Source organism: Rhinolophus sinicus, chromosome 3 (genome assembly GCF_057876585.1).
Source record: "Rhinolophus sinicus isolate RSI-liver-muscle chromosome 3, RSI-T2T, whole genome shotgun sequence".
Lineage (NCBI taxonomy): Eukaryota > Metazoa > Chordata > Mammalia > Chiroptera > Rhinolophidae > Rhinolophus > Rhinolophus sinicus.
The window spans coordinates 121,094,258-121,112,145 of NC_142503.1; the positions used below are offsets into that span (position 1 = coordinate 121,094,258).

General features: G+C 36.6%; 1 protein-coding gene across 5 annotated transcripts in view; it reads right to left on the reverse strand.

Moving 5' to 3' along the window:
- Positions 1–11,057: 11,057 nt before the first annotated feature.
- Positions 11,058–17,888, reverse strand: part of NUBPL (NUBP iron-sulfur cluster assembly factor, mitochondrial) — a 196,931-nt gene continuing 190,100 nt past the window's right edge. For all 5 annotated transcript variants that reach the window (XM_088796898.1, XM_088796897.1, XM_088796895.1 and 2 more), the window contains one exon: positions 11,058–11,757. In XM_088796898.1, coding sequence (XP_088653024.1) covers positions 11,695–11,757 — 63 coding nt within the window. In that variant the 3' untranslated portion in view covers positions 11,058–11,694. The remainder of the gene's footprint in view (positions 11,758–17,888) is intronic.

Sequence of the window (17,888 nt, forward strand, 5' to 3'; positions counted from 1 at the left end):
CGCTTGCCTTGGCTCAAGCTGCAGACTTTCCTAGGGTCTCTCAAAGGTTCGTGGAACCCACACAAGCAGCATCTGGCTTGAGCACGTCCTGTACCTCTGGCTGAACAACCCTAAGTGCAGCACTAGCGGCAGCCGGCCTTGGTTCACGGCTTGGTCTCTCAGGGCGCTTCCAAGCACAGCACAGGCAGCAGCCATCTGCAGATTACTTTATGGCCCCTGCTGGGTGGCCCTGGTTGGGGCACAGGCTGTGGATGAACTTGACCTACAGCAGATCTTCTCTAAGGTGGTCCTGGGGCTGACGCGCCCAGTAGCCAGCTCCAAAACGAGCTGGAGTATCACCCAGCTGCCTCCAAATACGACACACATGGGGCAGATTGGGCAGGCATTAGAGTCCTGCTGAGGCAGCTCCTGCTCTGTAGGATCAGCCCCTGCACAACAGCTCTTCCACTGTAGTCAAGGCCAGTCCTCACAATACGTGAGCCCAAGGGTCAGTCGCTCACATTGATGTGCAATTATCAACCAATGCTCAACTACAACAGGAGGGCACACACAACCCACACAAGGGACACACCTGGAGCCCATGGTTCAGGTGACCAGAAAGACTGCACCACTGAACCCCACAGAATACCTACTACATAAGGCCACTCTACTAAGACTGGAAGACATAGCAGCCCTACCTAATACATAGAAACAAACATAGGGAGGCAGCCAAAATGGGGAGACAAACATATCCTCCAAAAAAGAACAGAACAGAGCTCCAGAAAAAGAACTAAGCAAAATTGAGATAAGCAATCTATCAGACACAAAGTTCCAAATACTGGTTACAAGAATGCTCAATGATTTCAGGGAGAACTTCAACAGAGAGATAGGAAGCATAAAAATAGAGATGGAAACCAAGAAAAAGAACCAGTAAGAAATAAAGGATACAATAATGGAAATGAAGACTATATTACAGGGAATCAACAGATTAGATGAAGCAGAGGATCCAATCAGAGATGTAGAAGATAAGGTAGCAGAAAACACCCAACCACAACAGCAAAAAGAAAAAAAGAATCCAAAAAATTGAGAAGAATTTAAGGGGCCCCTGGGACAATATCAAGCATATCAACATTCACATTATAGCAGGTACCAGGAGAGAGAGAGAGCAAGGAATTGAAAACCATTTGAAGAAATAATGACAGAAGACTTCTCTAATCTGGTGAAGGAAATAGATATACAAGCCCAGCAAGGGCAGAGAGACCCAAACAAGATGAATCCAAAGAGGCCTACACCAAGATACATCATAATTAAAATGCCAAGGGTTAAAGACAAAGAGAGAATCTTAAAAGCAGCAAGAGGGGCAAACGGGTGACTCACTTGGCTAGAGCGTTGAGCTCTGGGCAACAGGGCTGCCGGTTCGATTCCCACATGGGCCAACAAGCTGTGCCCTCCGCAACTAGAATGAAGTCAATGAGCTGCCACTCAGCTCCTGGGTGGCCAGATGGCTCAGTTGGTTGGAGCGCGGGCTCTCAACCACAAGGCTGCCGGTTCGACTCCTGGCAACTGGACCTGGAACTGAGCTGCGCCCTCCACAACTAAGACTGAAAGGACAACAACTTGACTTGGAAAAGTCCTGGAAGTACACACTGTTCCCCCAAAAAGCCCTGTTCCCCTTCCCCAATAAAATCTTAAAAAAAAAAAAAAAAGCAGCAAGAGAAAAGCAGTTAGTTACCTACAAGGGAACCCCCATCGACTGTCAGCTGATTTCTCAACAGAAACTTTGCAGGCAAGAAGTGAGTGGTGGGAAATATTCCAAGTGATGAAAAGCAACAACGATATACAACGAAGATTACTCTACCCAGCAAGGCTGTCATTTAGAATTGAAGGACAGATAAGGAACTTCCCAGATAAGAAAAAGCTGAAGCGGTTCATCACCACCAAATCAGTATTACAAGGAATATTAGAGGGACTTCTTTAAAATGGGAAGGGTTAAGGATGGGTGAAAGGGGAAAGGATTAGGAAGTACAAATTGGTTGTTATACAGAAGTCATGGGGATGTAGGTTATAGCATAAGGATTATAGTCAACAATATTGTAATAACTAGGTATGGTGCCAGGTAGGTACTAGATCTATTAGGGTGATAGATGGGAATGGGGTTGGGGGCAGGGTGAAAAAGGTAAAGGCATTAAGAAATACAAATTGATAGTTAATACAGTATAGGGAATATAATCAACAATGTTGTAAAGATCATGTAAGGTGCCAGATGGGCACTGGACTTATCAGGGGGATCATGTCATAGACTGTGTAGATGTCTGACCACTGTGCTATATGCCTGAAGCTGAAGTAGAATAATATTGAATGTCAACTATAACTAAATATATAGGTATATATAGTCATGGGATGGGGAGTACAACATAGGGGAGATAGTCAAGGGTATTGTAATAGCTATATAAGATGTCAGAGGGGTAGTAGTTTGGGAGGTGGGTTATCACTTTATGAGAGGTTTAAATGTCTAACTGTCACATGGCTTTGTATACCTAAAACTAATAAAATAAAAAATAAATAAAATAAAAATTACCAATGGCACAGGGTACAAATGAGCTGAAACAAAAACTAACAACTACAGAACTTTAAAATATCAATAAAAGATTAAAAATAATAAAGAGCATAAAAGTAATTTGAACAAAATTCAAAAACACAACCAGTTTTGTCTTTTTTAAAATTTTTTTTATTAAGGGATATTCTTTAGTATTAAGCCTCCTTTATGTTTTAAACAAGTTATCTGTTGTTAGGAACCTGACATTCCCAGTAATAAAAGTCAGCTACTTTTCAATTAATAAATTGAATGTATGGCAGATGAATATTTATATAGGTCATCCAATTTCAGAGTTGAACCAGGTTTTGAAAGCACTGATATGCTTTCAACTGAAGATTGGGTTTAAATGTTATTTAAATAAGGGTTTCTGATTTGGAAAGTGGTTTATGGCCAAATTCTATGGTCACTAAACTCTATGGAAACTTTAAGCCAAATTATTTAAAAACAATTTTAAATGTGAAAACAATTTACCGCTTCAGATCACACAATAGGATGTGTGATCTGAAGACAAGAAAGCAAATAATTGAATTGATTACCCTTCAAGTTTCAACCTAAACTCCAAACGTCAGCAGTCTCTCAAACTAACTTACACAAGGAAGAGAATGCTCATCTAGTTTTCAATAAAATATCTTTAGTTAAACCCAATGAGGCTTTGAAAAAGAATTTGAAAACAACCATATATGGAAATTGCAAATTTCAGGGATTGAAAACGGTTAACTGCTTATAAAAATACGATTCCAAAAAGTATAATCCAGTATCAGAAAGCAATTGATAAATGCATCCTTCTTTTTTATAACTTGATTGAAGTATAACTGATGCACAATAAAATGCATATCAAGTGTAGAATTTGATGAGTTTCGACCTATGTATACTCGTATCCCTGTGAAACCTTTGCCATAATCAAGTTAATGAACATTTCTATCACTTCCCAAAGTACCCTCATTTCCTTTTTAATCCGTTCCTCTCTCCATATCCTTTCTCCTCCAATATACCCATCTCCAGGACACCACTGATCTCCTGTGTTAAGTAGTTAAGGATGAAGTTTCTAGAATTGGACATAAACAGAGTTATACAGGTTGCACCTTTGTCTGCTTCTTTCATTCAGCATTATTATTTTAAGATTTATTCACATGATTGTGTCAATAATTCATTCTATTTAATACTAAGAACTATGGCTGTTGATTCATCCATTCACATTTTGGTGGACAGTTCAGTTGTTTCCAGCTTTTAGATATTATAAACAAGGCTGCTAGCAATATTTGTACATATCTCCATGTGGATATATGTTTTATTTCTTTTGGGTAAATATCTAGGAGCAGCATAGATTGTATGGTAAGTGCACCTTTAACTTATTTCAGAATGAGCCAAACTGTTTTCCAAATGTTAATGTACTATTTCACATTCCCACAAAAGTGTATGAGGGTTGTAGTGCATCCACACCATCGCCAGTGCTTGGTGTGGTCAATCTTTTTCATGGTAGCCATTTTTGTGGCTTTGTAGTGGTATCTCGTGAGGTTTATTTTGCTTATTTCTTTTGTTTTTGCATTTCCCTAATGACTAAAGATGTTGAGCATTTATCATGTTATTTTTTAACGGTATCTCTTCTTTGAAGTCTCTAGTAACATCCTTTTCCCATTAAAAAAAATTGTCTTCTTATTAATGGGTTGTAAGAGATTTTTATATAATTTAGACAAATTCTTTGTCAGATATATTTTACAAATGTTTTCTCCAAGTCTGTAAATTGCCTTTTAATTTTCTTAACTTTTTAAAACAGCTGTTTTAATTTTGATGAAGTACAATTACAATTTATCAAGTTTTTCATTCATAGTTTTATAGTCATTTTCTGTGCCCTATTTAAGCAATCTTTGCCTAACTCAAGATCATGAAGATTTTCTCATAAGTTTTCCTTCTAGAAGTTTCATAATTTTAGATTTTGCATTAGGTATATGACTCATGTCTTTGCAAAAGATGTTTATTCACGCAGAATTGCTGAAATCTGTTTCTCACTGAATTGCTCTGATACCATTCTTGAAACTCAACTTATTGAATCCGTACATGCCTATTTCATTTATAAATATTTTTATTAAAATATAGGTAACAGAGGGGTGGCCGGTTAGCTCAGTTGGTTAGAGCGTGGTGCTAATAACACCAAAGTTGCCGGTTCGATCCCCTCATGGGCCACTGTGAGCTGTGCCCTCCTTAAATAAATAAATAAATAAATAAATAAATAAATAAATAAATAAAATATAGCTAACATACAATATTATATTAGTTTCAAATGTACACCATAGTTACTCAACATTTATATACTTAAAGAAGTGATCATCATAAGTCCAGCAACCACTTGTTTTGTTTTTTTTCGGATAAATACCTAGAAGTGGGATTACTAGGTCTTCGTCTCTTATTATAACCTTTGTTTTAAAGTCTATTATGTCTGGTATAAGTATGCTACCCCAGCTTTTCTTGTTCATTTTTTTCCATTTTCCTGAAATATCTTTACCCCATCCCTTTACTTTCAGTCTCTGTATGTGTTTCTATCTGAAGTTAGTCTCTTGTAGGCAGCATGTGTATGGGTTTTGTTTTCTTATCCATTCAGCCACCCTATGTCTTTTGATAGGAGTATTTAATCCATTTACATTGAAAGTAACTGTTGAGGGACCGGCAGGTGGCTCAGGCGGTTGGAGCTCCGTGCTCCTAACTCCGAAGGCTGTTGGTTCGATTCCCACATGGGCCAGTGGGCTCTCAACCACAAGGTTGCCAGTTCAACTCCTTGAGTCCCCGAAGGGATGGTGGGCTGCGCCCCCTGCAACTAGCAACAGCAAATGGACCTGGATCTGAGCTGCGCTCTCCACAACTAAGATTGAAAGGACTTGGAAAAAAGTCCTGGAAGTACACACTGTTCCCCAATAAAGTCCTGTTCCCCTCCCCCAATAAAATCTTTTTTAAAAAAACTGTTGATAGATATTATTCACATTTTTTCATATTTTATTTTATTATTCATATTTTTAAATCTTTGGGTTTTTTTTTCTTTTTAAAAAAGTTCCTCTAAGATTCTTTGTAATACTGGTTTGGTGTTGATGAACTCTAGCTTTTTCTTGTCTGGGAAGTTCTTTATCTGTCCTTTGATTCTAAATTTAGGATAGCTTTGCTGGGTAATATTGGTTTAAGGTTCTTACCTTTAATCACTTTGAATATTTCATGTTAGTCCCTTCTGGCCTGCAGAGTTTCTGCTGAGAAATCAGGTGACAGACTTATGGAGCTCACTTGTACTAGGTAACTGCTTTTTGCTTGTTATTTTTAAGATTCTTTCTTGTCTTTAACTTTTGGCGTTTTAATTATGATGTGTCTTGGTGTGGGCCTCTTTGGGTTCATCTTGTTTGGAACTCTCTGCACTTCCAGACTTGAATATCCATTTTCTCTTTTCGCCTTAAATCAATTTATCCCCAGATCTTACGTGTGTGTGTGTGTGTGTTAAACTCTTTATTCTCTTTGTGCTTCAAATTGGGTAGTTCCTGTTTATCTATCTTCAAGTTCATCAATTCTTTCTTCATCTGTGTCAAGTTTACTGATGAGCCCAAAGGCATTCTTCTCTTTGTTTCTGTGTTTTTTAATTTCTAGTATTTCTATTTTATTTGTTCTTATGGATTCTGTCTCTCTGTGAGATGATGAAGTATGTCATCCACCTTTTCCATTAGACTCTTTAACATATTAATTACAGCCATTTTGAATTTCTTATTTGACAATACTGACATCTGAGTCATCTCTGTCTGGTTTTGTTGCTTTGTCTCTTGAAAAGGAGTTGATTCTTCTTGCTTTTTATGTCCTATATTTTTAACTGAAACTGGTTATCATGAGTAGGACAATTGAAACTGTGGCCAAATATGGGTATGTCTCTTCTTTTGCTAGAACCTTAATGTGCAGGCTTGAGTCAAACTGGTCATGAGTTGATCTTGTCTAGGTTTTATTGTTGTTATGGTACCCTCAGGGCACCACTAGCTTCAAATCCCTCTGGTACTACCTTGTGCTTAAGTCTAAGAATGGGTTGCCAAAGGATATTTTCTTAGTTCCTGTTCCACCATTAGCTTTCCACCGTTTCTATTCACATTCTTGCTCCCTCCTCCAGCAGGAGACTGCTGTTGCTTCATATTCAGTGCTTGATAGCTTGCTGTAGGGCAGAGGGTTCTCTGTTGTCCTGATCCAGCCTGAACTTTAGGCAAGCCCTGTGTCCCTGAGGCTTGGTGATTGGGCTTTCTCAGTGGTTCCACCACTCAGCTCCCTCAGCATAAGATACCTTTAATGCCCTGGGGCCAGAATGGCTTCCTATTCCTCCCTCAGAAATAGAAGGTTTTTCTCTTTCCTCTCCCCCGGTCATAATAGGTCTTCATCTGAGAATAACAGGTTTGCTACCCTCCTCCAGTAACTTATGTTGTTTGTCCCACAGGAAAGGAGGGTCAGACAGAGTTTTGTGTTTTTCTCACAGAGGCAGCTGCTCTCCTCTTCCAGGCTTGTGCCACTAAGGAAGGTTTTTCCCAGTCCCCTGCCTCATGCTCAATTATTTTCTTAGGCACCCAGTGAGTTCATAGAGAAAAACCTATGAGTGGGTGCCCACTCCCCTTCTGTTAACAGCACCAAGGGTTCTAGATTCTCCTGTTATCCCACACTCAGCTTTTAGCAATTTGTTAAAACTTTTCACTGAATTTTTCTTACCTGCTTGTAAGGAGCTTGACAGCTATTTCTTCTTTGTTCTGTCAAAGCTGAGCCAATGCTTGCATCCTGTCTCTTCTTGAGGTGGTCTGTCTTTCTTTACATTTCAGGGTACTTGGCTACTGTAACTTAGGTTCTCTGGTCAGTTTGAGAAAAGCTATGATTTTGAAGATCATACAGATTTTTTTTCTTGTTGTAAAGGTATGATACTCTTTCCAGTCTTCTCCATCCTAAGCAAAATTGAAGTTCTCTAATATTTGTTGATGTTGTTGTTGAACCTCACACACTGCCCCTAATATTTATGTAGAAATACAAAAAAAAATCAAGAATTGTCAAAACATTTTTGAAAACAACAAAGTGACTAAAGAAGACAGTGAGTTGTTGCAAAGACAGCCGAGTAAATTAATGGAACAGAACAGAAAGCCCAGAAATAGACCCATAGAAACACAGACATTTAATCTACAAGAAAGGTGATAACACAGAGTAGTGGAGGAAAAAACCAATCCCCGTGGTACTGGGACAGTTATATATTCATAAGAAAGCAAGGAAGAAAGAAACTCAAAGCCTACCTCACCTAATAACAAAAAACAATTCCAGGTGGATCATAGAACTAAATGTAAAAGGCAAAACAATTCTATAACTTCTAGAAGTTAATATAGGATAATACGTTCATGACTTTGGTGCACTAAATAAAAATCAATAATCATAAAAGAAAATATAAATTTGAATACACTAAAATTAAGATTCTTTGTTTATTAAAAGACACTATTAAGACAGTGAAAGACAAGTCATAAAGTGGGAAAGATATCTGCAACACATAAAACTGAAAAGGATTCACATCAAGAATGTGAGAATATATATATTCTTCAACAACACAATAGAAAAATGGGCAAGAGATTTGACTGGGCACTACACAAAAGAGTGTATCTAATTAGCCAATAAATGTATGCAAAGGTGCTCAAATTCATTTGTAATCAGGAAATGCAAGTTAACACCACAATGAGATAGCACTAAACAATTACCAGTAATTCCACTGCCAGAAATAACTCCACAGAAATGCAAGCACAAAAACACCAAGAAAATATGTACAAGAATTTTCAGAGCAGCATTATTTGTAATAGTAAAACACTGGAATCAATCCAAATATCCACCTACAGTGGAATGGATAAGCTGTATATTCAAACAATGGAATATTCTACAGCAAATATGAACAAATCACAGCTACATGCAACAATAGACATGGATCTCAGAAACATAATATAGAACAAAAGCAGTCAATATGGAGTAAAATACTGTATAAGTCCATTTAATATAAATTTCAAAAAAATGGACACAACTATAATGTTTCAGGGCACAGGTGTAGGTGTCAAAACATCAGTATATGGGTAACTTTGTAAGGGAAGAACAGGGTAGTGATTGTGAAAGAAAACACAGGGGCTTCTGTGATGCCGACCGTGTTCTACTTCTTAACCTGGTTGGTAGTTACATAGGTGTTCACTTTGTAGATAACTGACCTGTATATTCATGTCTTCTGTGCTTTACTCTACATGCAGTATACTTCGTAATAACTTCCCTCACATCCCCCTCAAAATATCTTCTGGTCAATTGGTAAATTTATTTTGCAGGAGAGGTGCTTCAAATATATTCTTCAGTGCTAACTTTGCAGGATTCTAGTAAGGTATTTTGTGTTTTTGTGGAGTGTGGTTGGGCGATTCTTCCCCTGTTTGGAACTGAGAGACACAGAATTCAGATAAAGGTAAAAAATATATAAGCTTTATTGCTGGTACATAGCGGGATTAGAGGATATGTGACCACAGTGGGTTACCAAATACCCTACCGCTAAGTTAGATGGATTTCCTTATCCAAGTCTGAGGCAGAGATGTACCAATTCAGGTTTTCCTGTAGCGGGCCTCAGAAAGCTCAGGATTTGGCTGAAATCAAAGAAATGCGGACAGGAAAAAACTTACCCATGAGTCACTCCTCCTTTCCTGGAATGGGTGAGTTGGGGAGCTTGCCTTTCCCTTCTGGATAGTGAAATGGAAATTCTCTACACTTTATGGAAATGTGAAGAATGAAGAATAAATATTACTCCTAACGAGGCAGACTATCTGTGCTTGATAGTCCATCTTTGAAGTCAGCTCTCTGAAGCTTAGCAAAGGCTGCCATGGGCAAAATTTAGAATAAGCTTTATTCTGCTCTTAGAGCGAATCTCCCATCCTCCATTTGTGAACCTGTGTATATACTCCAACCACCATTTTTTTTCAGTGGCTTTCCTGGAAATAACTGCAGAGACTAGTAGATGAGAAGGAGAAGGGAGCAGGTGATTATATATGTGAATCTTCTCTAAGTCATGTATTTATGTAAAGACTATCTTTCCCATTTTTCCACCGGATATCTTAAATTATGATGCACAACTTTAAGAGCCTCTGAGCTTATTTAAATCATTGTTTTTCCAGGTAAAGTTAAGCGTGGTTCAAGTACTTGCTTTTTGGTATTTAGAAGTGCTTAATGATTTATCTATATTGGTCTCCCCCAAAAGACAATAAAACAAACAAATATCTACAACTTAAAGTCATTATTTCCTTCTCAGAGTGATGATGAATGATGATTACATGTCCACAAATACTATTATTCATGGATAATTTGCTCCAGAGCATTCAGTTCAGACATAGCAGCATACGTTTTTTTAATTAAACTTTTGTTTTTATTTCAAAATAACTGTACATTCTCATGTAGTTGTAAAAAATAAGACAGCGAGACTCTGTTATGCCCAATTTCCTCCAACGGTAATGACATCTTGCAAACGCGTAGTACAATATCACAATCGAGATACTGACATCGATAAGTCATGATACCAAACATTTCCGTCATCACAAGGGTCACTTGTGCTGCTCTTGTATAGACACACACAATTCCAACCCTCCACAAGCCCACTCCTTAACTCCTGAAAACCACTCATTTGTCCAAATCTATAATTTTGTCATTTCAAGAATGTTATATAAATGGAACCATATGGTGCATACATAACCTTTTGGGATTAGCTTTTTCATTCTAATCCCAATTCTCTGGAATTTATTCAGGATGTAGCATGTATCCAAAGTTTATTCTTTTTTATTGCTGAGTAGTATCCCATGGTATAGATATACCACCGTTTGTTTAACCATTCACTCACTGAAAAACTCTGGGTTGTTTTGGCGATTACAAATAAAGCTGCTATAAACAACCATGTGAACACAAGTGTGTGAACACATGTTTATAATGACATGTAACTCTTCACCTGATTTTCTGGATCCTTAACTACAGAGGAAAGGACATCAAGGCATTTGCCAAAGGTCATAGACCACTTCCTTATAATCGAGGATTAACTAATGGCCTTACCAGTTCTTGCAGCTTTACAATTATCTTGCTTCTTGACCTTGGGAAGCCCTTGACTTTATAAGCCTCAACTAAACAAGATACATGTTTTTCAAAGCATATTCTTTGAAAATTGAACTCCATGAAATGGTCTTAAAAGGGGGTGGGGTGGTCAAATGAGTTCAAGGAAATACTGAATACTATATTTGTTTTGAAATAAACAAATGCCCTTTGGTGTATAAAAAGAGGGATTCGGTATCCAACTGCCAAAGTTTAAATCCCCCAGCTCCATCCCTTACTGAAATAGGAACCCTCAGCAAGACATTTAGCTTTCCCATACCTCAGTTTCTTCATCTGTAAAACGGAGATAATAATAGTACTCCACTTATACAAAAGGAAAATTAACTATAAGGACACATGAAAACACATGATAAACGTTGGCCTTTATTATTACTATTATTGCCATCATAATAAGAATCATCAAAATCTTTATGATCTTGTTAAAAATACGTATGTCCATGTCCCACCCCTGGAGATTCAGATTCATTAAGTCGAGGATAGAGTCTGGTCCAGATGAAGAAGTAGAGGTTTAATCTATATTAAGAATGTGTCCAAGATAGTATTCGAGGCAGGATTCAAACCCAGACCAAACTGCCTGATGGAGGGGTGTCACACTTATGTCCTTACACAAATTTAGTAAATACTTTAAATGACTAGCTCTACAGTCCTGAGGAATGAGCGCAGTTCTCCCCTGAATTGAAGGTTGGGCTTGTTATACAAATTCACGATTCCTCAAGGGGTAGTTCAATAAAATAAAATGTAGTTCTGTTCAGTTGGTACACATCAGTTTTCAAAAAATTCCTAAATGTAGCAGTTAGCATTGATATGTAAAAATTTTACTGCTTAGCAAATCAAATTTTAAAATGAGACATTATTTCCTTAGAAATACAAGAAAATAACTATGATTGCTGTTGTTTCTGTAGGTTTTACCACCACACTGTTGATTTCCAAAGGTCTTCGTACTGTGAAGCAGCAGGTAAGTTTCCAGGACACTCAGGGAATCACTGCAGAGGTGGTGGCAATCTTCGTACCACTTCTGCAGCAATCTGCAGGTAAGCTTTGGCCTGGAACAGAACAGATAAGTTTGGTCTCTACTTCTCACCAGTACACACCAAATGGCTCATGCACTGTTTGCCTTAGTTGTGCACTGAGTTTAACAACAAAAAGGCTGAGTGAGACGAGGAAATTTAGGAGTGAGGAGATACCGCTGTGCACATTGCATGTGGGGCAAGAAAGAAAGCATTTTAAATTATTTGGAGGATAACCATATGGGAGGTGACTTTCTGAAAAAAATATTTAGTACCAGCAATTACTGTTTTTCAAACTCTAATTCCTGTGTCAGCAAACTAGGAACCTAGTCTAGCTGCAGAAAATTACACCTTCCTCTCTGACAAATTAATGTTCTGAGTTAGATACAGCCAAAACCTCTTTGGCATAACAGCTGTTAGTCACTTTAAAAGGACTCTGTATTACCACCCCATGGTTTGTCTTTGCAAAGCGTGTTCTTGATTCTCTCTGACAATGACGTCTAAGGCCAGCATGAAGCATCTGCAGGCTCCTTCACCTGGTGAGTTTTGGGGACCATGCAAGAATTCCTGGGATCAGCTGTCACACTCTGCATCTCTGGAACCCCTGGTGTAGCATAACACTAGGGTGGCTCCCAAGCCACCTAGTGGGCCACCAACTAACCCAATGCCCACAGTCCACTCACAACAAAGGTCACAACATTTGCATTTTAAGAGTTTTAAACCATTGCAATGCAAATATGACTTATTTCTTCTATTTCATCTGTAAAGGTACTGTCAGAAACCACAGACCTTCTAAAACTATTCATTTATACATGAGTATATATGCTACTACTAATAGTAATAGCTAAAACTTACTTAAGTAATTAATATTTGCCAAGTATTATTTCATTTATCGTCACAGATACTCTAAGGGGTAAATTTTGTCATTATCCCCATTTTATAGACAAGGACACCAAGACTCAGGAAGGTGAAGAGTCTTGTTAAAAGCTTCAGAGCTAGTATGAGATGAGCTGACTGACTGCTTGATTCTGCGCAGTAAAAGAACTGTTTGAGGTCTACGACTTGATGAAATGCTTTAAGTGTGTCTCACAGGCCTTCATTTAAAATATCTATGCTTGAACCCTGACATCTGAATCATGCTTTATTTTACTCAGATTTCATTTGAGTCCATTTTTGAAAAGAATAGCTCTCAAAACATGAATAAGGACTCGATTTTTTTTTACTGAGTACCTACTAGACCAAGCCCTTCACATAATCCCACTTATGCAAAAGAAGCATCATCGGTTCAATTGGGATGAAGAACTGGGAGTTGTTTGCTCAAGGTCACAGTCAGTCGGCTGGGAAACACTCAAGCCGGGGTCCCCCTGACTCCGAAGCACAACTCCTTCTACTACATCACGTATGAAACGGTAAATCCAAGATACAAGTCACTATAATCATAATGCTTTGTCTAAAAACGGTTTTAGTCCTTGCCTATAGTTAACAGAAATAATAGTTTGTTTTAAAGTGGAAATAACATAAACTTTACTAAGAAATATTTCTCTTAAATCTAATGTGCTGATTTTCACACATGCATCTTTATAAATACCTTTTTAATCTCCTAGTAGCTTTACTAAGTATTTAAGCCTAATATTTTCTGACGAAAATTTAAAGTTCACTAAGGCAAGCTGTGACAAGGCTATCATCATACAGTCTTAGTTCTTACTTATATTAGAGACATACCTATCAGCCCACATGAAATACTGAATGATTCCAGGATAATCAAATTTCCTACATTTAAACTTTGCTTTTTAAGGGACTATCTCCAAGCTTAATCTTCCCATATATGAGCATCACACTCAAAATAATGATTAGATTGTCATTTGCTGAGAAATTTCTACAAAACTGTTCAGATGAATTTTTTCAGCCAATGCAGTATCATTTCAACAAATACTTTTTGGTTCATATTGTGTGTAAAGCATTGTTTTGGGAAATCTGTGGGATGTACTGGTAAAGATTTGGGCCTTTAAGTCAGGCAAGCATGATTTAAAATCTTAGCTCCATTACTTACTAGTTCTGAGGCTTTGGGTAAGTTACTTAAACCTTCTAGGCACAGTTTTCAAATCTGTAAAATAGTTATAATGATACAATCTACCTCAAAGGGTTTGGGGAAGTATTAAGTAAGAATGAAGTATACGAAGTGCTGGCACAGAAGAAGCAAATAATAAATATTAGTGCTGGCTATTATTGCTATTATGTCCTTAAATAATTTAGTCTTATAGAAGGGCTCATATTAACATGTCCTTTTGGGCACTTTTCCTGACCCAGGCATAAGTAAATTAAATCCTCCCCGTTTGTTTAATCCATACCTAGCAAAATCCAAACAGATATACATCATATGTAAAAAATATGATTTAGATTTCTCAAAATAGTAATACTCTCTTTCTCATCAACTCAACTCAACACAGACTAACCCTCCCCTCCTATTCAAGATCCTTTATTGGGCCATCTAGAGGCACAGATACCAGCTGGGTCCCATTTGCTGCTCTGTCATTAACAAGTTAAAAGGAAATGGATAGCAACCAAAGTGCAAGAACTTTTATAAAGAGGTTTGTTCCTTTATTTAGTTTTTAAAGATTTGAAGTTCTAATTTACACATACAGTCTTTTCATATTAAGACTATGAGGTAATAATTTAGAAATTATAAGATAATAAAGTCTCCACTTATATTTGAAAGTCTTTACCAGGAATATCTTGTAGCACACCTCACCAAATCAAATCTATCTTAAACCACAAAGGGTTAAGTTGTTCACATTCCCATAAATGTCACCCAACAACAGTAAAATAATAGGTTTAATGTTTATGCAAATGTAAATGAGATTTTAAAAATATATAACTAAAAAAATAAACCTCCACAAACACTGTTTAGAGTTTTAAATCATATTATCTTTACATGGTTGCTGTATGTTCTATATTATATTACATTCCTTTTATTTCCTTAAAATGTTCCTTATTTTTAGAAAATCTCAAAGAAAAAAAGTAACAAAGGACAGATGAAAATATTAAGAAATGTAAACTTATAATTGAAATAAACTACAAAGTAATTAATCTTATTCATCATAATCACCATAGACTGTCTTTAAATAGTCTGTTCTCAGGAAGTATTTAAAAGTGTGTAGTTTTAAAAACCCCTCAGTTTTCATACAACTTTTCATTCATTGAATAAATTGCATCTATGGCAGTTGGAATTACTAGACTTCAATTACGAAAGAAATTAAGGGTTATGGTTTTGTTTATCTGAAAGTTATCTAAGTAAAGAATGAAAAGGAAATTTAACATGTGTTACCTAAAAGATGGAGAAAAGAAAAACAATGATAAGGGCAACATTGTATTTACGCAGAGATCATATTCCCAGCAACTCAATCACCTATACCATATCTGCTGACCCTTAAGAAAAGGAAGTTGTTGTGGGTCCCTGAGAGGGATAACTCAGAGTAAATCTACTTTATTTATCCAAGACTCCTAACTGTCAATTTACTCTTACTTTATTCACAACTCTAACAAAGCTTGGACGTTTTATTTTCGAGGTCACACAAGATTAGTGGAAGCGAACTTAGAATGAAAGGGGTAGTAGTTATGGATAAACAAAATAAAAGCACTTTATATGGAATCACAAAAGACCCTGAATAGCCAAAGCAATCATGAAAAAGAAGAACAAAGTTGGAGGTATTCCACTCCCTGATTTCAAACTATACTATAAAGCTATAGCAATCAAAACAGTATGGTACTGGTACAAAAACAGATAGACAGATCAATAGAACAGAATAGAAAGCCCAGAAATAAACCCACACTTATACGGTCAATAAATCTATGACAAAGGAACAAGAATATACAATGAGGAAAAGACAGCTGCTTCAATTAATGGTGATGGGAAAACTGGACAGATATGTGCGACAACAACAAAAAAAGAAACTAGACCATTGTCTTACACCATATACAAAAATAAGCTCAAAACGGATTAAAGACTTCAATGTTAAGACCTAAAACTATAAAACTCCTAGAAGAAAACAGATGCAGTAAACTCTTTGACTAAGGCTTTAGCAATATTTTTTTGGATTTTGGATATGTCCCCCCAAACAAGAGCAACAAAAGCAGGGGAAAAAAGGGGGCGGGGGGACTACATCAAGCTAAAAAGCTTTTGCACAGCAAAGGAAACCATTAACAAAATGATAAGGAAACCTACCAAATTGAAGATATTTATAAATGATATATCTGATGAGGGGTTAATATCCAAAATATATAAAGAACTCATATAACTCAATGTCAAAAAAAACTAAACAATCCAATTTAAAAATGGGCAAAGACTTGAATAGACATTTCTCTAAAGAAGACATACAGATGGTTAATAGACAAATGAAAAGATGCTCAACTAATGATCACTATTGATCAGGGAAAGGTAAATCAAAACCACATTGAGATTATCACATCACACCTGTCAGAATGGCTATTATCAAGACAACAAATACAAGTGATGATAAAGATGTGGAGAAAAAGGTACCCTTGTGCACTGTTGGAAGGACTATATATTGGTGCAGCCGCTACAAAAAACAGTATGGAGGTTCCTCAAAAAAATTAAAAACAGACCTACCATACAAACCAGCAATTCCTCTTCTGGGCATTTATTTGAAGAGATAAAAACATTAATTCGAACAGATTATACACACACATACACACACACACACACACACACACACACACACACACTGGGGTGCCAAAAAAATGTATACAAGTGGACACTTTAGTCAACATTGCTCAAGCAGTAGTTTGCCATAATCAGAAGTGTCCGGACATTGATGGTAACCACCTCTTGTAATTGCAGAAGTCAAACATGACTTGTATTCGTCTTTTGTTATTGGTATATATTGAGTATTACAATTTTAATAGTTTTCCTTTCTTAAAATGTGTATACATTTTTTTGGCAACACACACATACACACACACACTGTGTGTGTGTGTGTCTGTGTGTGTGTGTGTGTGTGTGTGTGTGTGTGTATACCTTTATGTTCATTGCACTTCTTGGTTATTTACAATAGCCAAGATATAGAAGTGACCTAGGTATCCAGTGACAGATAAGCGGATAAAGAAGATGTGATATATATGTGTGTATATACATACACACACAAATGGAATATTACTCAGCCATAAAAAGAATGAAATCTCACCATTTGTGACAACATGAATGGACCTAGAGGGTATTATGCTAAGCAAACTAAGTCAGAGAGAGAAAGACAAGTACCACATGATCTCACTTATATGTGGAATCTGAAGGTCAAAACAAATAAGCAAGTGAAACAATACAGAAACAGACTCATAGATACAGACAACAAACTGATGGTTGCCGGAGAGGAAGGGGGGTGAGGGAATGGACAAAAACGGTGACGAGAATTAAGAGGTTCAAATTTCCAGTTATAAAATAAGTCACAGGATGTAATGCATAGCATAGAGAATATAGTCAATAATATTATAATAACTTTGTAATAAATTGTCATGGTGATCACGTCATATGGGAGATTTTATATATATATGTATATATATATATACACACACACACACACACACACACATATATATATATATATGCACAACACACATATATGTATATTTACATACATACATATATATAATCGTGCCAAAAAAGTATACACATTTTAAGAAAGGAAAAACCTGTATTAAAATTGTAATACTCAATATATAGTCATGTTTGACTCCTGCAATTACAAGTGGTGTTCAACGTGTTTACCATAGTGTCCAGACACTACTGAGTTGGCAAACTACTGCTTAAGCAACATTCACCAAAGTGTCCACTTGTATACGTTGTTTTGGCACCCCGAGTGTGTGTATATATATAGCACCCCCAGTATATATATATAGCATATATATATATGTATATATATATATATATATATATATACACATATATGTGTATATATATATCACTGTGCTATAGATATAGATATATAGATCAGTATGCTATAGATTTCAAACTAATGTAATATTGTATCAACTATAATTTTTAAAAAGAACAAAAACAAAATAATAGTAAAATAGCATTATACTCATTAGCTAAGAAAAACTAAGAGAAAAACTATTAAAAGATTGATTGGGACTGTTTAGCAAAGTCGCACAAA